This window comes from Gracilinanus agilis, chromosome 2 (assembly GCF_016433145.1).
Source record: "Gracilinanus agilis isolate LMUSP501 chromosome 2, AgileGrace, whole genome shotgun sequence".
In the NCBI taxonomy this organism is placed as follows: Eukaryota; Metazoa; Chordata; class Mammalia; order Didelphimorphia; family Didelphidae; genus Gracilinanus; species Gracilinanus agilis.
In genome coordinates, this window is record NC_058131.1 from 600,333,317 (window position 1) to 600,361,178 (window position 27,862).

The following is a 27,862-nucleotide window of genomic DNA, read 5'->3' on the forward strand; positions in this document are numbered from 1 at the left end:
GTTTCTTAAATAAGAATTTGTTACCACCTACTACTTTTTTTTCTAGGATATTTATTCTTCTAGTTCTTCTCTCAAATGCTTTTATTTCCTTTATCTCTTGCTTCATTTCTTCTAAGTATTTGTGGAATCCTTTTGGGGGGGGGGGGAAGGTTTTTTCCTATGTGTTTCTCTTTGCAGTTTTATGGAATTAATTTGCAATAATGTTTGATGTTAATTGTTTGATTTACCCATCTATCTCTAGCTCCTAAATTGAGGCTTTGTGTCAAGGTCATATTGTCCCCCTTTACCTCACTTTTGGGTAGAATGGTTGGCCCCGCTTGGTCTCACTCTGGATTCCTATGCTGACCTCCACCTCCTGAGGTTCAGCATCCTTCTGAATCTGAGGTTCAGAGAGCCATATCTTTAGGGTCATCTCTAGCATAGTCGAACAGTTTTGGGGACCTCAGAGCTGCAGGGCCTAGGCTCTCCCAGTCCAAACGCTTCAACACCACCACTGGGGTTTTCAAGGTCTCTGCCTTGGCGTTCCCTCAGGGGTTCACTGCCTGTGGGTACAATCTTGCAGTCTACACGTGTCCATCTCTGGTCAAGCTGGGAAGTACTGACCTGGGCTTTGCTTGGCATGGGAGGCTAGGGAGGGGAAGGGTTCTTTCCTATTCCCTGGGGGCTGCTAGCTGCCTTTTGGGCCATTTGGGGGTGGACTCTTTTGCTTAATGTGGTTTCTCAATGAATTTAATAGTTTTCTCTGTCTGGTACAAACTTCAGGGTTTTGCTGAGATAGTTACGTGTGAACTCAGTGGCTTTTGCCTCTCATTCAGGCAGACATCTTGGCAGAAAGTCCAGAGACATTTGTTTTTTATCCTAGAAATGACAGGGAACTACTTACTGAAGCATTGTGAGCAGAGAAATAACCTGGTTAGACCTCTTTAGCAATATCACTGGGAAGGCCCATTCTGTAGTCAGGCAGGACGAGGACTGTGGTCATGCAGATGGGAGGGAGAGGCAGGGAGACAAGAAGGAATGTGGGAGGAGAGGAGCCAAGGCTGAGCAACTTTTGGGAGATTAGGTGTGGGTACTTGGGTGAAGAATTGTGAGCGACTTAAAGAAATCTGGTCCACTTTCCTGACAGAAAGAGATGCAGGTGAGGAATGGTTTCTGGGGAACAAGTTTAGAAACTCAGGAGAAGGAGCCATGTTACAAAACCCCAGAAGGAGAGAGTACCCAAGAAGGGGTGGTCAGCGGTGTACAACAGTGCAGAAAGGTCAAGGCTGAATAAAGGAGCCTTGTCGGCCTTTGAAAGAGCAATTTTTGCTGATTGTTGGGGACAGAAGCTAGATCTAGAGGTGGATGAGCAAATGAGAAGTGAGGAAAAAGTTGAAGGTGAGGACAGTCTTCTCCAGGAGTTTGACTGTGCAAGAGAGGAGAGAGTTAAGCCAATGTGGAAGGGAGATGGTAGGGTTAAAAGGCATCATAGTAGGGGGGCAAGCTGGGTGGCTTAGTGGGTGGAGAGTTAGGCCTAGAGATGGAAGGCCCTGGGTTCAAATCTGACCTTAGATACTTCCTAGCTGTGTGACCCTGGGCAAGTCACTTTCCCCCTTTTGCCTAGCCCTGACCATTTTTCTGCCTTGGAACCAAAACACAATATTGATTATAAGATGGAAGGTAAGGGTTTAAAAAAAAAAAAAGGCATCATAGTAGAATGGGAAGTACTAAAAGTCAGGAAGTCAGTTTGGTCTTAGCTCTGGTACACTGGGCAAGTCATCCTCTTTGTACCCCTTTTTTCTTCATGGAATAGTTCTCACCATTTACCTCACGAGTTGTGAAGAAAGTGCTTTGAAAGCCTCAGAGTACTCTGCAAGGACAAGTTATCATCATGATCATTATTATTGTTACCCTGACACAGACAACAATTCTTGCCTGAAAAAAGGCAAATATTGTTTTGTATCCATTGGCCAGTATCCTCTGCTTTGGGCTTATTAGCAGATGTTTCAGTCCAAGACAGGAGAACAAAAAGTGGTTCAAACCTGCTAATCAAATCTCTATCCTCAAGAGTAGCCTAATACTCAGAAAGGCATAGAAAGAATCATAATGCATTTGGACAATTATCCTTGAGAATGGGTATGAAGATCTGTTCTGAAGCAGTTGGCAGGCAGAAGTGGGAGCATCAGTAGTCTTGGTAACGTGTTTTCACGTTCTTGCAGAGGATAATAATGAGAGGGCTCGTGTCCCAGATAAAGGAACAACCACTTATAGGAAGGGGCCCCTGTGGGCACAGAGCTGAGCTCTACCCAAGTATAGGAAAAATAAGAGAAGGAGGAATGGCTGCTGTTCTCCCCCATTCCCCAAAAGGAATGCTGTGCGTGTTTCTGGAAAAAGAAAAAAAGCTTCTTCCCAATTCTGTATGAATTCTTCTCCTTCGTCCTATATTCTTGTGGCATTGAGATATTATTTGACTAGAACCGCTCTCTCCAAAGTCACCCCTGATCTCTTATTTGCCAGCTCAAATGGCTTCTTCCGAGGCCTCATCTTTCTTGCTCTCTCTGCAGTCTGATTCTGTCAGTCGCCCATCCTGGTTCTCCTCCTGCCTCTTTTTGCTCCTCTGTTGTCTGCTGGGTGAGCATCCCCCAAAGCTTTGTCCCAGGCCCTCTCTCTTCTCTCTCTACCCACCCCCGCAGCTGCCAGCTCCTGCAGTATGCCATTTCCCTGGTGGGACCTCCTCAGTTTCCATGGATTCTGTTCTCTACGCTGATTCCCAGATCTGCTTCTCCAGCCTTAACTCCTCTCTCAACCTCCAAATTCTTCTCTCCAGCCATCTAGTAGACATTTCAAACTGGATGACTCAGGCATTTTAAATGACTATGTTCCAAATTGTACTTATTATTTTTTCCCCAAGTCCTCCTCCCTTCCTGAGCTCCTCTTGCTGTCCGGGGCACCACCATCTTCCCAGTCACCCAGGCTCATTCTTGACCTCTCGCTCTCTCCCCCATACCCAGTCTTTTGCCAGGTCCTAATGTCTCTCATTTACGCCTCTCTTCTCCCCTGACTCTGCCGCGGCCCTCAAGAGGGCTTTCATGGTCTCCTGCCTCGCCCGTCCCCCACTTACATCCACCCTCTCCCCAGTCACCGGTGTTCCCCCGCTCAGGAAGCACCACCTCTGACTTCCCGAGCGCCTCCTAACCGGGCACACACATGCCAGCTCCTAACTCCACGCTTGTTTGTTTTACACTCACCTTCTGTCTTAGAATCAATACGAAGTGTCTGTTCCAGGGCAGAGAGGGCTTAGGCAGTGGGGTTCAGTGACTTGCCCAGGGTCACAAAGCAGGAAGTGTTTGAGCCCAGGACCTTCCTCTCTAGCCCTGGCTCTCTGCCTACTGAGCCACCTCGGCCTGGAGCACTCTTCCTCCTCATCTGCCTCTTGGCTTCCTTCAGGTTCTGGCTAAAAATCTCACCTTTTATGGAAGTCTTTCCTTCACACTCATGCCTTCCTTCTGTCAATCATCTCCCGTTTCCCTGGTTGCATCCTGTTTGTCCAGTGATGGGCAAACTTTTTAAAGAGGGGGCCAAAGGAAAGGAAATGCTCATCTGTCAGTCTGTTATCCTCCTCATTGTATTCCTCGGGTTAGGAATAATGTCGCAACAGGATAGAAGGTTTCAGGGGGCCGCCTCTGGCCTGCAGGCTGTAATTTGCCCATCACTGTGTTTGTCCATGGTTGTTGGCCTGTTGACTCCTCCATCCGGCCGCGAGGCCCAGGAGAGCGGCTATGCTGAGCACAGCGCCCGGGCGGAGGCGCTGCTTAGCTTGCTGACCAGATGTTCCCTCGGTGTGTGTCCAGTGGAATAGTCAGGGTATGGCCGGGGAGCGGCCGCGTGAGCGCAGTCCCCATTTCATAGGTTAAGAAAGGGATGCCCGGGAAGGACGCCGGCCCTCGTCCTGTCTCCTGGGCTCCTGCAGGGCTTTTCTCGTGGACCCCCTGCCTTGTCTCTCTCCGCTCTGTCTTCTGCTCAGCTGCCAAACTGCTCTGTCTGCACTGCCGTTCGTCGCAACCTCTGCTCCGCGTCACTCCGTCTCCCATCTCCGGCCATTTGCCCGGCTGGCTCTCCGGTGCCCGGGATGCTCTCCCTCCCTCCCCGGCTCCCTTCAGAATTCTGCTGGGGCCACTTTGTGCAGGAGGCTTCCCCTCGGTGGTGACCCTTTAAGCCAGCTCGATGCTGCCTGTGTGGGGTTCTTCTTAGGGGGTTCTGGAGAGCAGGGCCCTTCTTCGTGCACTCTCCTCCCCTGGAGGGAAAGCTGACTGGGCCCAGGAGCGAGGGCCGAGCACAGGCTGAATAAGCAATGCCCGGCCAGATGGGCTTGCCCCCAGCCTCGGCCTCCGAGCCCAGCTCCTTCCCTTCCACCACGCCGACGTTCGCTCTTGGAGCCGAGGGAAGCTAAAGCCGAGGCTCTGTTTTCTGTCAGTATCTGCAGGTTTGCCGGAGCTCCGGAGGCATTCCTAACCGCATGGAAAAGCTGGTACGTGCAGAAGCCTTCCTGGCGGGAGGGGGCGGGCGAGGGGGGGCTTCACGTGTAACGGCACCACCCTCTCTGCTCCACAGGTGAAGCTCTCGGGCTCCCACCTGACGCCCCAGTGCTACGCCTTCATCTCGTACGTGCAGGTAAGAGACCAGAAGTGGATTCCTCTGAAGCAGGGCACGACGGGGATGGCAGAGCTCAAATCTACCATGTAGCAGATAGCCAGCATGGATTTCTTCCCTGTGCACAGAAGGAAGTTAGACACGATGGGCAGTAGCCGAATGATTCCCCAAGTTAGCCGCAAAACCGAGATCAGAACAAAGAGCCCCCGGGCCTCCCATCTCCTGCTGGGCACTCTGGGACAGTGATGGCGAACCTTTTAGAGACATGGAGTGCCGGGCCCCTCCCTCCCTGAGACCGAGTGCCACGCCCATACACACAGGGGAGGGAGGAGAGCTCCCATTGGGCTGCTGGGCAGAGGGGCGGGGCGTGTGAGAAAATGAGGGAGGGAAGCAGCTCCTCCAAGGCCCTCTGCCTGTCTAGTAATGAACTGGGGGGGAGGGGGCAGCCTCATGCCATCTTTGGCACCTGCGCCGTAGGTTCCCCATCACCGCTCTAGGAGCATCCCCAGGAGAGACTCTACATTAGAAGCTTTCAAAGAAAGTAGGAGTTTCTCTGCAGTCGTAGTTTGTTTTCTGCAAGTCCTTTCATTTCATTTGGGAAAAGGCATTTCCTGTGGAGTCTTTAGAGAGGAAAAGAGCATGTATTTGGGGTGGTGATGAGGCCTAGGAGAAGCCTAATGGCAGTATGAGCACAGGGGCAGCTAAGGAGCCAGATCCCCCACACACAGCTGTCCAGCTGAAGACAGACAGGAGAGCCCTTCTCTGCCTGCTCAGAGGCGGAGGCCTAGAGGGACAACTTCACGGGCATCTTGCTTTCAATTCCTCTAGAACATCCAGAATGAAAGCTTTGCAGGAGAGAAGAAGAAGGAGAAAACTGCTGCCGTTACCACAGCCATGGTGAGCTTCTACCACAAGGGCTAAATCTGGATGGGCTTTAGTGATTCATTCAGCCCACAAACATTTTACAGTGATCTAACTTGTATTTATTTTTTGTTCAATTGAAATATCTCCATTGGAGGTTAAAAACTTTTTGCAAAAGGTGTTGGGCAGCCAGGTAGCCCAACGGATAGAGCACCAGACCTAGAGTCAGGAGGGGCTGGGTTCAAATTTGACCTCAGACACTTCCTAGCTGTGAGTTCTAGGGCAGGTCCCTTTACCCCTGGTACTCATCCCATGCCCCGCTTCTGTTTTAGAGGTGATACTAAGGCAGAAGGCAAGAGTTTTAGAAAGAACAAAAATATAACTTAGGTGTCAATTTTTCTTGCAGAAAAGGTAGAGATATCAAGCTCTGTTCTGTGGGTCAATGTATAATAGCCATCAGAAGTCCTCTGTTCTTGCCTTCCCTCCCAACATTCTCATTATCTAGATGAGGAAACTAGGACAGAGAAGTGGTTTGCCTTGAGAGATTTGACTTGAACTTGGGTCTCCTTTCTCCAATTTGGTGTTCTTGCCCTGTATCACTTGGTCAGAGAGAAGGGCAAGCAACCCCTGCCTCTACACATGTCGCCTGAAGGATCATGGGATCTTAGCAAAGCACAATGGAACTGGAAAGGGAGGCATGAGTGCTAAAGAGGCTTGCGATTCCAATGGCCAAAGCAACATAAGACATTTGCAGATGCTAAAATGGACCTACCACAACCTATTCTTGAAGAGCAAATCACTTTGGAATAATATTTTGAAAAATTCATCCTGATTTGTAGTAGATCCAGGATGCCTTGATAAATCCTGAACTCACCCACAAGGTTTGCAGCTCCACCTGGTTAACGCAGCTTTAGTTTACTTTGTTCTGGTATTTGAGGTCATCAACTCCCCACTAATAGTCTGTGGAGGGCTCATATGCCACAAAATGTTGGTTTTAATACTTGTCTTCTCTTTTCTTTATAGGCTAGGGTTCTTCGGGAGACCAAACCCATTCCTAACCTAATCTTTGCCATTGAACAATATGAGAAATTTCTCATTCACCTTTCTAAGAAGTCCAAGGTAATTACAATCTTAGTACTGAATTGCAACAAAAAAAAAACGTAAAGAAAATTGGGCAGATAATACTTAGCATTTTAGTTTTGTGAAGTGTTTTACACATCTCATTTCATTTTTACAACAATCCTTGGAGGAAACTTCCATAATAGTTGTCCCTCACTATATTGTGGTTCACTTATCGCAGCTTCATTGTGTTGTGGGTTTTTTAAAAATATATATCTAATTCTGTATCACGGAGTTTTCACTGTATCGCGGGATTTTTATTTTTGGAAGAAACCACCAGTTTATTGAATGGAAAATCCAACAGCAACTCCCCCACCCACCCACTGCCCAACCAAGAAGAATAGCTGAGCCTAGGCAAGGTACTTTGGACTGCAGGACTGAGTAACAGGACTCGGGGGCACAGGAGAGCTAGGAAGGGAGAATGCCTTTCTGTCCAAATCTCTGGGATGGGGACGAGCTCAGGGGCAGGAAGGGGGTCTCAGTCTGACTGGAAGGCTGAGGCCTGTAGCCCTAACACTTGGACTTCAGTCCTTCCCCTCCCCCCCCCCCATCCTTGGGATGGGAGAGGGGGGAAGCTAGGGCTCAGACGTGCTTTCACCATGAGGAGTAATGAGACCTATAGACGCACAGCCAGGCAGGGGCAAGAACAAAGGGTGGAGGGATCCTAGTAGGGGCTCACCCGATCTGGGAGGCTACCCACAGAGGGAGAAGGGGGGAAGGAACAGGTGCTGAGCTGGGAGAATGGGAGAGGCAGGACTAGGCTAGAATGTGGGTGTGCCCCTAGAAGTGGAGCCCAGGGACAGAGGGGGCAGGGCCTGGCACATAGGGGAGTCCCATCAAATGAAGAGGAGAGTGCAGGCCAGAGCAGAGTGGCAGGAGCAAAAGCCACTGAATTCTCAAAGACACACACACAACATTGACAGGACACTTCTGAGGACACCGGGGATACTGGGCAGGGCTCCTAGAAGTAGGGTCCAGGAACAGAGGGGCCCTTCCCTATCATGCTCAGCTAGCCAGGAGACAGAGACTTAGCCTCCCTGACTGCTCCTTTCATGCTGGCTGACCAGCCAGCTCTGTCCCTTTGGCCTCAGGCCACCCTGTCTATCCCCCTCAGGAAAGCTGAGCTGACTTGAGACAGAGATGGCATTCCTGGGGTGGGCTGAACTAACTCCTAGCCAATAGCTGGGGACTCATGGGTGCTCCCACCAGCACTGTGTTCTTCATCCTGGGTGCTGATTAGCTCAGTGACTATAGCTTCAGTCTGTTTGCTCTCCCACTACTCTGCAGATGTTCACCTGTCGCTGGGGTATCTGGGACATAACTCCCATGATAGGTGAGGGATTACTGCATACTGTAAGGATGGAATTTGTGCAAGGGGGATGGGACAAAAGGAGCCAGAAGGCAGATGGTGACAGTTACTGACAGTTGAGACCAGAGAGAATCCTGGGAAAGTCTCAAGAGAAAGAAGAGAGGGAAGAGGTCTTCAGGCGGAGGACTGGGAGGAGGAAAGAGGAAGACCAGTCCTGAGGGCTTTCTGAGGATCTTTCTTTGGAAATTGAAACCCCAATTCCCTGATCAAAGCCATTCCTTCGCAGCTCAGCCATCAAGACTTCAACTGTCAAGATAGCTAAGTTTTTAGACTCCATTTTGGGAGCCATCTCTTAGTCTCCTTCACCCATTACCCAACCTTGCTGAAAGACCCCCTTTCAGTCAAAACTTACAATTATAGAAAAGAATAGAAATAGGAAATAGAATTAGAAACAGAAGGAGGAGGGGGGAGAAGCTTGGGAGTGGGAAAACCCAAGCAAAGGACCCCATAGAAATAGAGAAGAGGGCACCCCAAATTCCCTCTGCCCTTCACCCCTTTCCCCTATCCCTGAATTGTGAATAATAAAAGCCATTCATTAGTCAGATAGCTTTCCAGAGTGCCTGAGAGACAACGAGGGAGAGAGGAACCACAGCTTGGTCTGGCTGCCTCCACCTTGAAGCCGGACCATCTGCTGTGAATTTAACTGACTGGGGGGAGGTTTGTGTGAAGCCCATCCTTTTTCAGGATCAGATTGGGGTACCACATGCCTGCTCTTATAGGGAAACCTCACCCCCAATTCCTGAGAGGTGCCACGACCATCCAGGTCACCCAGTTTCAGGGTGACATCCCCTTAAAATCTCCCAGTGTATATCTGGCCCCAGGGCAGTGCTGGAAGACTCACCTCATAGACTCTCTCTCTCTCTCTCCCTTCTATCAAACATTGGTTACTGGCCCTCTTTATTATTACAATTTTGCTTGTCTAAGTTTGTCCCCTTTGCCATGCTGTAGATAGGAGAAAAATGGCTGCCGTCTGGTTCAAACAGAGGCTTTTTTTTTTCCTGAATTATTTAGGTGCTTTATCTAAGCTGGCTCTGCCAAAACTGTTATAGTAAAAAGGGCCAGTAACCAATGTTTGATAGAAAAGGGAGAGTCTTATGAGGTGAGTCTCTCTTCCAGCCTGGCCCTGGGGCCAGATATACACTGGGAGACTTTAAGGGGGTGTCACCCTGAAACTGGGTGACCTGGATGGTCGTGCCGCCCCTCTGGAGTTGAGGCCAGGCTTCCCTATAAGAGGAAGCATGTGGTACCTCAATCTGAACCTGAATAAGGATGGGCTTCACACAAACCTCCCCCCAGTCAGTTAAATTCACAGCAGATGGTCCGGCTTCAAGATGGAGGCAGCCAGACCAAGCTGTGGTTCCCCTCTCCCTAGTCTCTCAGGCACTCTGGAATGCTATCTGACTGATGAATGGCTTTTATTATTCGCAATTCAGGGATAGGGGAAAGGAGTGAAGGACAGAGGGATTTTGGGGTGCCCTCTTCACTATTTCTATGGGGTCCTTTGCTTGGATGGGAACCTTTGGGGTTCCCACTCCTAAGCTCCTCCCCCTCCCCTTTCTTCTTCTCTTTCTCTTTCTATCCTTTTCTGTAAGTTTTGACTGAAAGGGTCTCTCAGCAAGGTTGGGTAATGGGTGAAGGAGACTAAGAGATTGCTCCCAAAATGGAGTCCAAAAACTTAGCTAACTCGACAGTTGTAGTTTTGATGGCTGAGATGCGAAGGAATGATTTTGATCAGGGAATCAGAGTTTTAGTTTCAAAGAAAGATCCTCAGGACTGGATCGGAGCTGGGATGGCCTCCTTCCTCCGCCTAAAGACCTCTTCCCTCTCTTCTTTCTCTCGAGACTTTCCCAGAATTCTCTCTGGTCTCAACTGTCAGTAACTGTCACCATCTGCCTTCTTCTGGCTCCTTTTGTCCCATCCCCCTTGCACAAATTCCATCCTTACAATCCCATTTTATAGATAAGTAAACTGAGGCTGATAGCAAAGAATACTCAACCAGGGTCACAAAACTATTAAATATCTGAGACTAGATTTGAACTTTGGTTTTCCTGAATCCAAGTCCATCCTCCATAAGAAAGAACTGAAAGACCAATAGTGTGCATACCTACAATATGATTTTAAAAGCTTTGGAGAAAAGGACACATAGATAATGGAAAAACTCTGTTACAGGTAAACTTAATGCAGTACATGAAGCTCAGCACCTCCAGAGACTTCAGAATCAATGGAGACATCTTGGACACAGCTCTCCAGGAGCAAGAAATTGATGACGAGAACGAAGGAGTGGCCAATCAGGTCAGCTCTCTTTTTTTCTCCATCATGTATAAAGTATGTTTAGAAACTGTTTCAAAGCCCAGGTGAACATCTGAGAGGGGAATAAAGGTTTACAAAACATTTTCCTCCCAACATGCTGAGGTAGGTGGTACAGGTATCATTTACAGATGAGAAAACTGGGCCTCAAAGATGTCTGGAGTCACTGACTCAAGCCAAGTACTGCCTGCCTGTCCCATACACCTGCCACCTGCTTTCCCCCTAAATTAGGAAGCCTAAAGGACAAGGAGAGGAGCCTTTCCTCTAAAAAGCAGGAATGACACAAGCTTTGATAAAAGTTTTCATTTCATGATTTTATTGAACATCATTTCTCTCCCTTTCCAGAATGATGCATCTGAGCAAAGAAAAGACAGTCAAGAGCCAGCCAAGAAGAAAAGGAAAAAAAAATGAAATCCCTGAGGCTCCATATACAGTGGGACTTCTGATGGCTCTAGGGCCTAAAATGCCTTAGTTCCTTTTTTGACCTTCAGACTGTGGCCACAGCACTGTGGTTCTGAACCCACCAAAATGAACTCCAGTCTTCTTGGCACGTCAATGGAATACCTTTTCAAAAAGCAGCACATAAATATTTATTTCTGTAAGAATTTCACTTTTTTTTCCTTTTTCTTTTGGACAAATGACTGTCCCTCTACAAGCCCTGTCTCAGAGAGGGAGAAGTTAGGCTGTGGGGTAGGAGCCTTCACAAGTGTTAATGCTCCACAGGAGCAAATGAGATGCCTTCAGGTCATGGCATGTTCCAGGCTTAGCTTCTTTTCTCCAAGGAGCCTTTGGTGAGTTTAATTATTTGATAAATATCCAGTGCTTCACCTGAAAGACAATTAAAATTAATTAGAGGAACTTGTCTTGTGACTCGGGAATGATATACTAAAAGTAGGATAGAGTAGCTAAGAATGTTAATTCCCAAAAACAAAAGTTCTATCCAATGGGTATGGTTTCCTTTAGCACAGTGGATCATATTTCATTTTTTAAAATTCTTTTTTAATGAAAAAAACCTCCTAAACTTCATTCAGCAGTCATCCCTGCATTCTTTAAGTAGAAAAAGGAGAACACTATGCACTCACCTTGGGGGATCCCATATCTCCTTTCTAGTCCAGTTGGGTTGGAAGGCGTCTTACAATCCATCATCACTTCCTTCCTCAAGCATCGGTCGATATCAACTGCACTGAAAAATGCCACTGACTGGGGCAGGTCATTCAGACCTAGTTTATAGGCAAACATGCATCTGAAATAGACCAAATATTCTTCTGTTAAGTGGACAATCCTCCAAGACAAAGACTGACAGAAACCATCGCACCTTTCTCTTTTGCTCTCAAGCTATTACTTTAGATGTATGGTTTTCCACAGAATCCTAATACCAGCCACCCAAAGGGCAATGAGTTTCCCTAAACGTGAACTCCACCGAGTTGCTAGACTGAAACCCATCCACCACTAACACTTACAGGAGCTTTACACAACCAAATTTTGCTTTTTACAGAAGGGTGAAAAAAGAAGTACTTCAACATTAATGAGCAATATTGCTTCTTGTTTAATAATTGTCATATTCCTCTAATTTAACCTTGGTAAAACATAATCATGATATCAATATCAAAAACTCACATGAAAGAACAATTTTCTTTTTAAAAAATCAGTCATCAAAACACTGAGACCAGCAAAGTTCCAGAGTTATGTACCAGTATGTAAATAAACTGATTGTGCTCAGATTAGTTTTCTTGTTTATTCATGTACAAATTCAACTACCATTCTTGGATTAGAATAATGAAGGCTTTTTCTAAGGCTCCTTTAACCAGGATTTGATTGGTAAAACAACCGAAAAAGTTAAAATGCTACCCCAGTGACACCTCATAGAGTGGAGATGACCCTGGGTTCTCCAAGGCTATGCCAAAAGAGCCAAAGCCCTGTCTAGGAGGTGCTATTGTGCTTGAAAGTCTTGAAGTTAAGATCATCACAGATAGGCTGACTACTTAGTGATAAATGATTTGCTTCGCCTTCTGCAGTAACTAGTAGAGTGGCATAAAAGGACTGGGGGCACTGCTATGAATGAGTTTCCATCTATAAACTCTAGTGTATTAGTCTTTCAATGTAAGAGATAACCAAGGTTATTGGTGGAATTGAATCATATCAATCTTAACTTCATTATGAATCATGAATTTGGGTGGGAAAATATCTATTTCATTATAATTGGTTTATATTGTAAACCCATGTATTTGAATTTGTGTTTAAAAACATTATTGGGAAGAATCCATGAGACAAGATAGGTTCATATAAATGAAATACACAAATGAAACCAAAAGATAAAATTTGAAGCTAAACAAGATAACAAAGATTCTCCTTAGATGGGCAAATAAGACTTGACAGGGGAGATTTCATCTTGTCATGTTTGCCCCAAAGGGCAAAATCGAGAACAACAGGTGGAAGTTGTAAGGAGGTCCATTTAAGTTTCATGTCAGGAAAAACTCCTTAATAGAGTTGTCCAAAAGTGGCACAGGCTGCCTTGAGAAGTACTGAGTTGCCTCTCCGCCAGTCTTTGAGGAGAGATTAGATGACCAGTTGATGGAAATGGTAAAAATGGGGATTTCTTTGGTGTATGGGCTGTATAAGTTGGCCACTGAAGCCCTCTCCAGCTCTCAGATTCTAATTGTATAATTTCCTGATACTGATTGAGACTCTTCAGTTAGTTTCATAATGGCTCTGTGGCCCCAAATAGACTGTTCTGTTATTAAGTCAAAAATACGAAGGTCCTAAATTCCATCATTTTTATTAATGCTGTCTCCCAATTGTGCTCAATGTCTGTAAGTTGTGGAATACCATGTCTCAAAAATTAAAGGAGAAATGGAGAAGTGCAGGTGTGCATGCAGGTCATATTGCCAACAGAGAATTACACAGGAGAAGCAATACACTGTTGGAGGGAATATCCATCTTGATGAGATCTCAGATCTCTCAAAGAATTAAACTTATAATGATAAAATGAAGGAGGTTTGGAGAAACAGAACAATGACAAAGGTGGACATGAAATTAATCTCACACTCGACTATTTAAATATACCTATCACTTATTTGCCTGTGTCTCCTGTGAATTTAGGTCCTCTGGTTATACCTATCACTTATTTGCCTGTGTCTCCTGTGAATTTAGGTCCTCTGGCTAAAACCAGGATTCTCTCCACTGTACCATTCTCACTCTCTATCCAAAGTATAGGTTGATTACATTTGGAAGTGTTAATCAGGCTTTTCATAGGATCTCTTTCCTTTTCAATAAAATGTTGGCTTATACATTATAATTAACTTTATGTTGGGGCAAATGATTGATGTGGAATGATGTGAATAGAGTTTACCTAGATTTTAGCAAAGCATTCGCTAAATTGTCACCTACCCTTCTTGTGGAGAGGATAGAGATGAAGGAGGCAGCAGTAGTATCAGCTAGAGCCAGAACTGGTTAGATGGCCAAACCCAGAGGAATTGTGTTAGTGTTGGCATGACAAGAAGTCTCCAATGTAGTGCTCCTGAGACCTTTACTTGGTCATGTCTTTTAGACATTTTTATTAGTGACTGATAAAGGGATAGATAATATGCTGATTAGATTTGCATGATTAGAAGGATTTTATAACATACCTGATAACTAGTCTGGAACAAGTATTCCTAACCTGGCATCCATGAAGTTACTTTTAAAAGATATTCTGATGACTGGATTTTTAATATAATTGGTTTCCTGTGTATTTTATACATTTTAAAAACATTATTCTGAGAAAGGCTCCACTGGCTTCACCAGAAGTGTCCATGACACAAAAAGTGTTAAAAACCCCCTTGAGCCAAAGACAAAATTCTGTAAGAAAAAGTATAAAGCAATCAACTCGCAAATCCAAGCTAGAAGGGACATGCATAGACAGCAGTTCTGAAAATACCCGGGAGTCTCAGGGGTCTGTTAGCACAGTATGAGTCAGGAGTATAAATATCAAGTTGGGAGGACCTGGAGTCGTATCTGGCTTCAGACACTTTCTAGCTATGTGACTGAACAAGTCACTTAACCCCCACTGCCTAGCCCTTACTAAGACAGATGATATGGGTTGAAAAAAGTTAAATAAGTGTAATATGGCAGCCAAAAAAACCAACGCAGGCCTGGGCTGAATAAGCAAGAGCCTAACTTCCCTGTGAACGTGACTATGCTACTATCCCCAGAGTTTGTGCTGGATTCTGGGCACTACAGTTAATTCGAACATTGATAAATTGGAGTTTCTAGAGAGCAAACTAGGAAGTTAAAGGGCATTAAATCCATGTCAGATGAGAACTGGATGAAGGAAATGGGAATGCTTAACTTGGAGAAGACCCAAAGGGGATATTCCTTTAAGTACTTAAGGGGCTATTACATGGAGGAGGATTAAATTGATTCTGTGGCCCCAGAAGGCCGAACCAGGAGCAATAGGTGGAAGTTGTAAGGAGGCCCACTTGGGCTTCCACACATCTACTCATTTAGAACTCCTGTCAAAAAGGAAAATGAAATTAATCCAGCGTGGTTTATTCTTTTTTTTTTTTTAATTTTTTTTTTAACCCTTAATTTTTGGTGCATTGTCCCATAGGCGGAAGAGTGGCAAGGGTGGGCAATGGGGGTCAAGTGACTTGCCCAGGGTCACACAGCCGGGAAGTGGCTGAGGCCGGTTTCGAACCCAGGACCTCCTGTCTCCAGGCCTGACTCTCACTCCACTGAGCTACCCAGCTGCCCCCAGCATGGTTTATTCTTGAAATGATGCTCGCTCTTATTGTTATGTTCACATACATAGCTATATATGGTAGAGCTAAACAAAAATGGCAGACACAACACTGCTGTCACACTGGACAACAGGAATTCACACAAGTCCCAGAATAAATGAAAAAAAATCAAACCTCACAGGCTATCCCTAAACATATTTTCCTCAGAACATGCAAACTAATTCACATAGGAAGCACTACAAAAATGGGCTCTGGTTGCACAATTCTGCTCCAAAACCAATCATAGATGGGAACAACTGTTCAGCTGATTATTGGTCAGGGAGCCCCGGTAGGGAATGCTGCTCACTGCCAGGCGCAGGTATTACAATGATTGATTCCGAGGAACTGTTTGTCGTGGTTACAAGGGAAAACTTTGCTGGAGGAGGAGACTTTCTGGAAATGACTGATAGGAAAAAGGAGAGCGCCAATGCACTTTAGGATAAATGAGTCAACAAATGGAAAGTCACGGCTCCTGGAACCTTACCTTGTCAAAAGGTTTGTGATCTGCAAGGCAAGGGCCGCGCGGTAACGATCTTTTTCTGACACCAGATAGCGGACCTCATCGTGAATGCTGATACAGAAACGGCCACTGATGTCAAATTCTTCAAACAGCCATTTCATGGCCACAAGCATGAGATGCAGGTAATCCACAGCTGAACTCTGCACCACCCAGTTCACTCGGCTGGTCACAAACTGCAGCGAGGGAAGACGACACATGAGATGGTGGAAGTTACAGAAAACGCCGGGCACAGTCTGTGGAACTCTGACCCACAAGGAGAATCCCATCGGTGTGGCACTTCTCTCAGGGCAGTGAGGATGCTCTGCCTCCAGGACATGATCCGCGCGTGTCCAGGCGAAGGAGCCGCACTGGCTGGTGACAGGAAAACAGACTCACCTCCCCTCGGACCACTGCAGGCTCCAGAGCACGAGAAATCTGGCAGCCCAGCACGGGAGTCCTAGGGGCATCGGACATGGCGATGCTCTCCAGTTTGTTGAACATCTCTGACTCTGTCCCTCCTGCCCAAGCTCGATCAGCTACCAAATCCCATTTTTTTCTATGAGACCTGAAAGGCCACAAGAAAACAAGTTCTCAAATTTGGCTTCTAGCCGCAACAAGGATCCTGCCACCACTCAGAAACAGGAACATCTGAAGAAAAAACAGCACTCCTACTCTGGGGACACAGTAGGGAAAAAAGATTGTTAGTAATTTTATAAATAGAGAATTAAGGCATATAGTAGGATTATTTATTAAAATATCCTGGGAAAGACCAATATCACAAGGAAGGCAAAACTTATCTTATGGAATCCCCCACATAACTCACATTTAGATAGCTTTTTTTAATTACAAATAATTTTTAGATATATCTCATTTAATTCTATAATAACCATTTGATTTAGTAGAACTATTACCCCATTTTACAGATGAGTAAATTGAGGCATGGTGAGGTTAAATGACTTGCTGTACATGATCTGTTGGCTTCCCAGGGCTTCACAATGCAATGCCCAATTTAGGCATATCTTCCCTGATAAGGATGCTCTCCCAATGATCTCCCCCCACTCAAATCTTTCAAAGTACTTTATCTGGATCTCCTCCTAGTGCTTATGGCATGCTTCTTTGTATCCCATTTATGTACATGTGTCTTTCTCCTTGCACCAAACTGAGTTTCTTGTGAACAAGTCCAGATCTACATGTCCTGATAGCACCTAGCACAGTGCCTTTAACGTAGAAGATGCTTAATAAATATTAATTTAATTAAGTTGAAAGGCTGATGTTAGCTTTGTAATGCCTTCAAAATGACATCTCATCTGCGGTCCTCTACTCCTGGAGATTTACACATCGACTCCCTTTTAATTTATCCTGCATACCACTGCCAAATCAAACTTCCTAAAATGACATTTTCATCCTGTCACCACTTCCCTGCTCAAGAACACACCATGGCTCTTTATTGCCTACAAGCAGGACCAACCCTGGAACTTGAAACCACTAGTTCCATGGCAGCCATTCTTAAGAAGCAGACCCTTTCTTTCTCTTACATCCTGGAAGCTGCTTTCTGGATCTTCCGTAGGTCTTGAAGGGAAACCCAACCATCTTCTTTCCTGTCCACTTGAATCCCCAATTCCTCGACTAACCATTCGCCATCCTTTGACAGTTGATACCTTCGACAAAAAGAAAAACCAGTCCACAAGGGTTTAGTGAGTGCCTGTCCAATGACATGCAAAAGACTTTCTAATAAAACTAATACATAGATACATAACAATTTCAAAGTAAACCAGGAAGAAGAGGTCGTTACTAAGGATCAGTGACAACCTAGAAGAAGGAGCATGAAAGCTAAAATTTAAAGGACAAATGTTGGGGGAAAAAACAGGGAAAGACATTTCACAAAGAAGGAACAACATGAGCAAAGGCCTGATGACAAAAAGGTTATGTGCCATGTGCTATGTTAAGCCCTGTACAAATATCACATTTGATCCCCAAAACAACTTTGGGAGATAGTTAATATTATTGTCCTCATTTTACAGCTAAGGAAACTGAGGCAAAAAGCAGTTAAGATACTTGCCCAAAATCACATAGACAGTAAATATCTGAGGCTTGATTTGAACTTGAGTCTTTCTGATTTCAGACCCAGTGTTCTACTCACTGTACCACCTAGCTGCCCTAATAATGTCATTCCTCCAATTGATAAATGGTTGAAGAATATTAACAGATAATTTTCACTGTTTTTTTTTTTTAATCCTTACCTTCCATCTTAGAATCAATGTTATTTATTGGTTCCAAAGCAGAAGAGCAGTAAGGGCTAGGCCAGGGGCGGCAACGTACAGCTCTCAAGCCATATCTGGCTCTTTTGAGGGCCAGATATGGCTCTTTCTGCAGGAGCCATAAAGTCAATTTTTTTTTCAGGCACTGTTACAGGAGCGTGCGCTGTGAGCACTGTACGGCTCTCACGAAATTACATTTTAAAAAATGTGGCGTTTATGGCTCTCATGGCCAAAAAGGTTGCTGACCCCTGAGCTAGGCAATGGGCATTAAGTAACTTGCCTCAAGTCACACAGTTAGGAAATGTCTGAGGCCAAATTTGAACCCAGGACCAACTTTCTATGGGCCTGACTCTCAAGCCAATGAGCCACCTAGGTGTACCCAAAAAGGTAGTTTTCAAAGGAAACTACAATCTATCAAGAGCTATGACAAAAATGCTCCAAATCATTAATAGAGAAATGAAAATTAAAGCACTGAGCTATTACCTTCTATCTACCAGATTGGCAAAGTTGGCAAAAAGGGGAAAATGGGAGAATTTAGAGGGGCTTTGGGCAAACTGATTTAGCCATTCTAAACAGCAATTTGGAATCCAAAAGACACTAGTAACTGTGTTACTAAACATGGCCTTGGACCAGCAATAACACTACTAAAAATATACCTGAAAGAGGAAAAAGACAATATTTTTCTATATAAGTACAAAAATACGGCAGTTTCTTTTGAAGTGGCAAATAACTGCAAACTAACAAAGTTGCCATCAGTTGGGGAGTGACAGAACAAAATATGGTATATGAATATAATGGAATACTACTGTGCCATAAGAAGAGACAACCAAAGACGGTTTCTAAGAAACCCGAAAAGTCTTTTATGAACCAATGCAAAGTAAAGTGAGAACAATTTATGCAAAAACAACATTAAAGATGAAAAACTTAAGAATTCAGATACACACAATGACCAATCAGAATTCCAAAGGATCAATGACTCAAACATACTAGCTTCCTCCAGGCAGAGAAGTGACCGACTCAAGATGCAGAATGATTAATTGTACATAGCCAGTGCAAGAAATGTGTTTTGTCTGTTTATGTGCATTTGTTACAAGGATTTAGAAGTTTTTTTTAAATGGGAAGAGGAAGGTGGGAGAGAGAAAATAAATTCTTCATATTGAAAATAAATATTGAAAATAAATATTAATCCCTCTTTAACACTTATTCAAAATATATTGTCCAGATGTGGAATCAAGATGGCCAAAGTGAGAGGCTGCAATTTTACCTTAACTCCCCCAAAACCTCCTCCACAACAACCTATAAAGTAGGTCAGCCTGAATTCTGATTTGGAAAACCAAGAAAAGTCCCAGGAAGTCATTTTTCCAGCCCAGGGAAGCACAGGAAGACAAACAGAACTCTGTAGACATGGGCTCAGCACAAGAACAGAGCAGCATCAGATGGAAGGGGTGCCAAACGGTGGCTGTGGCAATGGTGGTAAGAGCAGCAGTACATGGGAATAGTGAGAGGACTGAACATTAAGCACAGAGATTTCAATGGGACCTATAGAGGGAACAGGAATGGGTGCCATCTGGCAGCTCTGTTGCTCATTAATCCAATCCTATGTCACAGTTCCAGAGTGGAGAGGAATTACTGTGGTTTCAAAGAAGCAGGTGCCCTACATAGCTATGTAAGGAGCAAGAAACATATTCCAGAAATGTAGTTGGATGGCCCTGAAATCAAGAGCCCCCGGGAAATCTCACTTCTAAACTATGGCCCTACACAATAGGTCTATTGTGTAATAAACCAAGTAGTCAGCAATTCAGACACTCTGAAACTGCAGAATGTCCCAGAGCAAGCTACCTGTGACTGAGTCCAGTCCCAGTTCATGGAAGCTCAACCTCACACAAACCAAGAGACCCAAACTGAATCAGGAATGTGTAGACCTGGAGGGCAGGGAACAGATCTCACCCCAAATTATACCACTTTGGAGACACCAAAAACTTATAAATCACTCAGACTATGCTGTTATAGTAGCAGTAAAACATAAATCTGTCTTTTATGGCCAAACACTACCCATATTAACAAAAAATTGAAAGACAAGAAATAAACTAGAAAAATAAGCAAAGAACCTAACCATAAAAAATTATGGTGGTAGGGGACAACACCCTTAAGACACAAAAGATAGTGCCTTGAAAACATATACAAGCAAAATCCTTAAAAAATTAAAGAAGGAAATTTTTTAAAAAGACAAAATTTTTAAATGAGAACAATAGAAGAAAAATTGGGAAAATAAATAAGAGCTATGCAAAAAAAATTAAGAAAAAAGAATTACCACTTTGGTAATTTATAAAATGGGACAGAGAAGGAAATGGCAGAATCTTCACCAAGAAAACCCCAAATGGGATCATGCAGAGTCAGATATGATTGAAATGCCTGAACAACAAAAAAAAGTTGCCAAAAAATACCAAAGAAAACAACTCCTTAAAAATCAGAATTATCAAATGATAAATGAGGTACAAAACTTCACAGACAAAAAAATCTAAAAGACTAGAATTGGTCAAGTGGAAGTTAATGACTCTATGAGACACTGGGAAACAACAGAACAAAATGAAAAGAATGAAATAAATAAAAAATGTGAAATATCTCATAGAAAAAAAATTGCTCTAAAAATAGATTGAGGACAAATAATTTGAGAATTATCTGACTACATGAAAGTCATAAACAAAAAAGAGATTGCATATCATATTGCAAGAAATTATAAAGAAAAACTCTCTAAGTAACTTGGAACCAGAAGGCAAAGTGAAAACTGAAAGAACCCAACAATCACCACCTGAAAGAAATCCCCAAACAAAACTCCAAGGAATATTATAGCCAAAATGCATAATTCCCAGGTCAAGGAAAAAATACTGCAAGCAGTCAAAAAGAAGTAATTCAAATACTGTAGGGTCATAGTGTTATAAGAAAAGGTAAGGCTACAGAGAGGGTAGAGGCATGGGCCAGCAGAGTGCAGGATTCTGGAATTCTGTGGGAGCAGAGCTGTTGCTAAGAGACAGTTGGCCTTGGGGCTATGTTTTTCTGGGTTTGACCTAAGAAGACTATTTCCCTGTGGCTTTTCTTACCTTGTCTTCTCATCCTACCTGCTGCTCTGTTATCCTGCTTTCCTGTGGCTGTTTGATATTTGCTGAGTTCCTGTGGTGATCCTGAGACATCTGACATCAGATTGTGAGACCAGGCCTACATCCTTGGATCTTGGTCCATCTTTGGGCCCTGCCAGACTTATACAGATCCTTTCCTTAAAACCATCAAAGGCGGGGATGGGGGTGATGGGGAGTGAGGGGTGATTAGTGTTCGCTTAGCTAAGTACAGGAATTTGGTTTTAGATAGTGAGGAGAAGAGGAGAGTAGTAAAATCACTCTAAGAAATCTCTACACTCTGTGTAGAGATATTTAGATCAGGGGGGACTTAGGTAGTTGGCATTAGTGATTAAGTATATCCAGACCCCTTCTAACCTTTCCCTTGTTAATTAAACCAACTTTTATTTAATATCTTATTGGTCTGTGTGAGTCAATCTCAGTGTCTGGCTCTGCCTGCACTGGGCTTGACTGACCTTTCCAAAACAGGTTAATCTTCTGTTACTGGCCCTAATTAAACATCAAAATCCATCCCCTGAACCTACCAACATTTCAAAAGTCAGGATCACACAAGATTTAGCAGTTGCCACAATAAAGGACTGAAAGGCTTGGAATATGATATTCCAGAAGGCAATAGAGCTAGGATTTTACCAAAGAATAAGTGACACAGTAGAAGACGCACAGAATATAATATATTCATATTATATATGAATATAATCTTATGGGGGTGGGGGTGGGGGCAGGATATTTAATGAAGCAGAGGTCATGTAAACATTCCTGGGGAAAGAGTGGAGTTGAAGAGAAAATTTGTCATGCAATCACATGACTTAAAAAAGTATAAAAGAGTAATAAACATGAGTGAGAAATCATAAGGGACTAAATAAAGTTAAACTATATTCCTATAAGGAAAGATGACAAAGTTAAGCCCACAGAACTTAACCATCACAAGGGCAACTAGAGGGAATCTAAAGACAAAGAGCACAAATGTGATTTTAGTATGTTGGGATGATCTCAAAAGAAGAAAAAAAGGGCAAGAAAGAGGGATGCACTGGGAGAAGGGGGAACAGAAAGAAAAAATGGGGAAAATTTCTCACATAAATGAAACACATAAGGAGGAGTTTATATAACAGAGAGTAGAGTGAAGGAAGGGGCAGATAACACCTAAATCTCATTCTCATCTAAATGTTCAAGAGAAAAATACAAATACACACACAACCCTTCTGGAGGGCAATTTTAAAACTATGCCCAAAAGGCAATAAAACTGTGCATACCCTTTGATCCTACTAGGTAGTGTATTACATCAAAGGGATCATTAAAAAGGAGGAACGACCTACTTTACAAAAATATTTACAGCAGCTCTTTTTGTGGTGGCAAAGAATTGGAAATCAAGGGGATGTCTATCAATTGAAGAATGGCTGAACAAACTGTGGTCTGTGTTGGTAATGGAATACTATTATGCCATAAGAAATGAGCAGGATGATTTCAGAAAAAGCTCAAAACATCTACATGAACTGATACAAAATGAAATAAGAAGAACCAGGAGAATATTGTACATAGTAACAGAAATATTGATGATCAAATGTGAAAGACTTAACTAATCTCAGCAACACAATGATCCAGGACAATTCTGAAGGACCTATGACAAAGCATCTCCAAAGAAAGAACTGTTGGAGTCAGATGCAGATCAAAGCATACTATTTTTCACATTTGTTTATTTAGTTTTATTTTGGGGTTTTGGTTTTATATGAGTATTCTCTTACAAAAATTACCAATATAGAAGTATGTTTTGCATGATAATATATTATTACATATAATATATTAATAGTATGACCCAAATCAAATTGCTTACCATCTCCAAGATGGAAGGTGGGGGGAGGGGGAGATTCAGTAAGCAATTTGATTTAGGACAGTTTGGTTTTTATAATTTCAGAAATATATGTTGAAATTGTTACAAATTAAAATTATAATTTATAATTTTATAATTTATAAATAAATTTATAAATTTATAATTTCAGAAATATATGTTGAAAGTTGTTACAATTTAAATTGTTACAAATTAAAATTGTTACGGAAAATAAAATATTTTTTAATATAAAAAAAATACATACACAGTTGAGCAGAAAAATTCATCTTACCCAAAAGGGAAGAAGGGAGTTAAAAGAAAGGGGGTGAGGGTGTGAAAGAAATAAAAAAGAGGGTAGATTAAGGGAGACAGGAGTCAGAAGCAAAACAGATTCTTAAGGAGGAGATAGTAAGAAAAAAGAGAGAAGTATAAGAATAGGATGGTGAGAAAGATACAGCAATCATACATGTGAATGGATGAACTCGCCCATAAAACAGAAGAAAAGTAGCAGAATGGATTAGGAACCAGAATCCAACAATATTGTTGGAAACACACTTGAAAGAGAAAAATATACAGAGTTAAGAGGCTAGATGGGCAATTACATGGCTCACTGGATGGAGAACCAGGCCTAAAGAAGGAAAACCTTGGGTTCAAATCCTGATCAAAGCCTGATACTTCCTAGCTATATGACCCTGGGCAAGTCCCTTAATCCCAACTGCATAGCCAAACAGCATCAATTCTAAGACAGAAAATAGGTTTCAAAGAAAAAAAGATAAGGGACTAGAGCAAAAATCTACTATGCTTTAGACCCAAAGGCATCAATGACGACTTCGGGCAAAGCAAAAGCAAAAAGGGGTTTAATTAAAAAGATTATCAGAAACAAAACTCAGCAGCAGGAGTTAGAAAGATAAACTCCATTTAAAATCACTCTAAACCAGTGATGGGCAAACCACAGCCCCAAAGCCAGATGGGGGGGAGCCTGAAATGTTCTATGGCCAGGACATTATTCCTAATCTGATGAATACAATGAGTAGGATACAATACAATGAAACTTCAAAAAAGTTGCCTTAGAAACAGACTGACAGATGAACATTTCTTTTCCTTTGGCCCCCTCTTTAAAAAGTTTGCCCATCACTGCTCTAGACAATATAAAATATTTAGGAATCTATCAAGACAAACACAGGAATTATATGAGCACAACAACAAAACATTTTTTACACAAAACTAGATCTAAACAATTGGAAAAACATTAATTACTCCTGGGTAAGACAAGCTAATGTAATAAAAATGACAACCCTACCAAATTAATCTACTTACTCAACGCCATAACTATCAAACTAACAAAAAACTTTTCTTTATGGAATTAGAAAAAATTATAACAAAGTGCATCTGGAAGAACAAAAGATCAAGAATATCAAGGGAAATAATGAAAAAAAAACAAAGGAAGGTGGCCTAACAGTACCAGATATTAAACTATACTATAAAGCAGCAGTCATCAAAACAATATGGTACTGGCTAAGAGACAGAAGGGAGGATCAATAGAATAGACTAGAAGTAAACAACCTAAGCAAGACAGTGTTCAATAAACCCAAAGATTCCAGCTTTTGGGATAAGAACTCACTAAAACTGCTAGGAAAACTAGGAAACAGTATGGGGAAAATTAGGGTTAGAGCAATATCTTACACCCTATACCAAGATAAATTCAAAATGGGTAAATGACTTATAAATAAAGAGTGAAATCATAGAGCATAAATTAGTATACTTGTCAGATCTGTGGAAAAGGAAGGAATTTAAAACCAAGCTGAATTAAAAGTAGCTTTTTTTGGGAAAAAATTCAATAAAATAGATAATCCATTGGCTAATCTGATTTTTTAAAAAAAAGAAAGCACATGGCCAATATAAAAAATGAAATGGGTTTATTTACAAACAATAAAGATTAAATAAAAGCATCATTAGGAGCTTTGTTGCCCAACTATATGCCAGTAACTAACAATCTAAATGAAATGGATGATCATTTACAAAAATATAAACTGCCCAGATTAACAGAACAGGAAATAGCATATTCAAATAATTCTATCTTAGAAAAAGGAAAGTGAACAACATATGAGGGCGAACCTATGGCACGGATGCCAGAGAGGGCATTCAGAGCGCTCTCTGTGGGTGTTTGGCCACCCTCCCTCCCCAAACCCCCCAGAGTTCATTACTGGAAAGGCAGAGGGACTAGGGCAGAGCTGCTCCCTTTCCCCTCTCTACCAAGCCTGATGACATTTTTTCACATCCCTTAGCAGTCCAATGGGAGTCCATGGGGGTAAGGTGGGCAATTCACAGGCGGCAGAGCTAGAGGGGAAAAGAGCACTCAGGCCACTCCTCTCCCCCTCTCTACACTGGCTGAGGCCATTCCTCACTTCACTTGCCCCCTCTGCCCAACAGCCCAATGGGAGCACTTCCTGCCTCCCCTGTATGGAATAAGGGAGGAACAGAGCATTCCCAGCACTCAATGGGGGAGATCAAGGACATGGCACACAGTTACTAAAAGGTTCACCATCACTGATATGTCAACTCCCTAAGAACAAAAAACACCCTGAACCAGATGGATTTTACAAGCAAATTCTGTCAAACATTTAAAGAACAATTAATTCCAGTACTACACAAATGGTTTAAAAGAATAGATAAAAGAGTTTACACCAAATTCTTCTATGACATAAATATGGTCTTGCTAGCTAAACCAGGGAAAGCCAATGAAAATAAAGAAAATCAAAGACCAATTTCCTCAATGAATACCAATACAAAGTTTTTAAATAAAATACTAAGAAAGAGATTATAGGAGATATATAATACTATGACCGGGCTGGATTTATGCCAGGAATTAAAAGTTGGTTCAATATTAGGAAAACTTTAAGTATAATTGACCACAAAAAAATCATAAGATTATATAAATACATTTTTGAAAAGGTTTTTGACAATCATAACACCCATTCCTGTTAAAAAAAAAAAACACCAGGGATTAATAAATAAGTATAACTTAGTGGAATTACTTTTCAACTCTGGGAGGGGAGAGGGAAAAGGAAAGGGAGACAATATGAATCATAACCATGGAAAAAAATTTTTAAATAAAAAGTAAAATAAAAACATTAGGAAGCATAGTAATAAATTATAGCCTTTCTTAAATGATAGTCTATGTATTCACTTAAACTCAAGAGCAAGCATTATCTATAATAGGGATAAACTAGAATTATTTTCCATAAGATAAGAGTGAAGAAAGGATCATTATCACTATTACAGGCATATCTCATTTTATTGTGCTTTGTAGATACTATGTTTTTTATAAATTAAATCTGTGGCAATCCTGCATCAAGCAAGTCTATCAGTACCGTTATTCCAATAGCATGTACTCACATCTTTGTGGCACATTTTGTATTTCTCAAGAAACTTGAAACTTTTTCATCATTATTGTGTCTGTTATGACAACCAGTGATCTCTGATGTTACTATTACAATTATTTTGGGGTACCACAAACTATACCCATATAAGATGACAAAGTTCAACAAAAAATGTTGTGTGTTCTGACTGCTCCACCAACCAGCCATATGTCTCTCCCTCTTCTCTGGCTTCACTATTCTCTGGCTTCACTATTCTCTGAGACACAACAACATTGAAATCAGGCCAATTAATAACCCCACTATGGCTTCTTATGAAAGAATCAAACTTCATTGTTGTCCTATTTTAAGAAATTGTCACAGCCACCTCAATCTTCAGCAACCACTACCTACTAGTCAGCAGCTCTACGAGGCAAGACCCTCCACCAGCAAAAAGATTACTATTTGCTGAAGGTTCAGATGAGGGCTAGCAATTTTTTCAGCAATAAAGTATTTTTAACTAATGTAAGTACATTTTTAGACATAATAATACTACTGTACATATAATAACTAACACAATGTTAATATAACTTTTATACACATTGAGAAGCCAAAAAAATCATGTGACTCACTTTATGCAATATTCACTTTATTATGGTGGTCTGAAACTAAACCCACAATATTTCTGAGGTATGCCTGTTATCATTCAACACTGTACTAGTAATGCCAGCCATAGCAATAAGACAAAAAAAAAATTGAAGGACTAAACAAAACTATCATTTTTTTACAGATGATATGGTTTCTTTAAAAAAGCCTAGAGAATCAACTAAAAAACTAATCAAAACAATCTCAGTATTATTAAAGTTGCAGGATATAAAATAAACCCACCCAAAGCCTCCATATTTTTATATTGCCAACAAAAGCCTACAGTAGGAAGAGTTAGAAAGAGAAATTCCATTTAAGATAACTATAGGCAGTATAAAATATCAAGGGAATCAATTTTTTTAAAGGAGTTTTTTTCTGGCATAAAGCCCAAGCAGGCTTCCTTACAACTTCCACCCATTGTTCTTGGTTATGCCCTCTGGGGCTACAGAATCTAAAGAATCCCTCCCCCAAGTAATAGCCCCTTGAATACTTAAAGGTTCTCATCATATGCCCTTTGGGGCTTCTTTTCTACAAGCTAACCACTTCCAGTTCTCTCAACCAATTCTGGAATGACATGGACTCCTTCAATTTCTAGTTGCTCCCCTCTAGAAACTTTCCAATTTATCAATGTCCTTATTAACTACAGTGCCCAGAATTAATGCAAAACTCCAGATGAGGTCAGTAGGATAAAGAGCTGTAAGCTATGCTTTTCCTAATTCAGTCTAATATTGCATTTGTTTTTTTGGATGCCACATTACCATTCTGATTCATACTGAACTAAGAAACCCCTAAAACACTCAGATACTTTTCAGAACTGCTGCCTACCCATGTCTCTCCCATTATGAGGTTGTTTGTATGTTTTTGATACTTTCATACATTCATACATTCATAAATTTTGTCTTGTTAAATTAAGCCCAATGCTTTAGTCTTTCAATATTTCTTCTGGATCCTAACTCTGTCATCCAGTATGTAAGCTATTACTCTCAGCTTTGTGTCAATTGCAAATCTAACCACCATATTATTTATCCCTTTATCCAAGTCATCAGTAAAACATGCTTATTTGGGTATATGATTTGGGGTTTTGGTTTTATATAATTATTCACTTACAG

At 42.2% G+C, this 27,862-nt stretch overlaps 2 protein-coding genes across 3 annotated transcripts in view; one reads left to right on the plus strand and one right to left on the minus strand.

Annotated features, from left to right (window-relative positions):
- The window catches only part of FANCI (FA complementation group I), a 60,099-nt gene extending 49,403 nt beyond the window's left edge, over positions 1-10,696 (plus strand). For both annotated transcript variants that reach the window (XM_044665445.1, XM_044665446.1), the window contains 6 exons: positions 4,454-4,507; positions 4,591-4,650; positions 5,467-5,526; positions 6,514-6,609; positions 10,148-10,258; positions 10,631-10,696. In XM_044665445.1, the coding sequence (XP_044521380.1) occupies positions 4,454-4,507; positions 4,591-4,650; positions 5,467-5,526; positions 6,514-6,609; positions 10,148-10,258; positions 10,631-10,696 (447 nt within the window). The remainder of the gene's footprint in view (positions 1-4,453; positions 4,508-4,590; positions 4,651-5,466; positions 5,527-6,513; positions 6,610-10,147; positions 10,259-10,630) is intronic.
- Positions 10,585-27,862, minus strand: part of POLG (DNA polymerase gamma, catalytic subunit) — a 31,059-nt gene continuing 13,781 nt past the window's right edge. Inside the window, exons 18-22 of the mRNA XM_044665444.1 lie at positions 17,077-17,199; positions 15,938-16,106; positions 15,527-15,735; positions 11,368-11,528; positions 10,585-11,113 (exon numbers count right to left, since the gene is read on the minus strand). Coding sequence (XP_044521379.1) covers positions 11,049-11,113; positions 11,368-11,528; positions 15,527-15,735; positions 15,938-16,106; positions 17,077-17,199 — 727 coding nt within the window. The 3' untranslated portion in view covers positions 10,585-11,048. The remainder of the gene's footprint in view (positions 11,114-11,367; positions 11,529-15,526; positions 15,736-15,937; positions 16,107-17,076; positions 17,200-27,862) is intronic.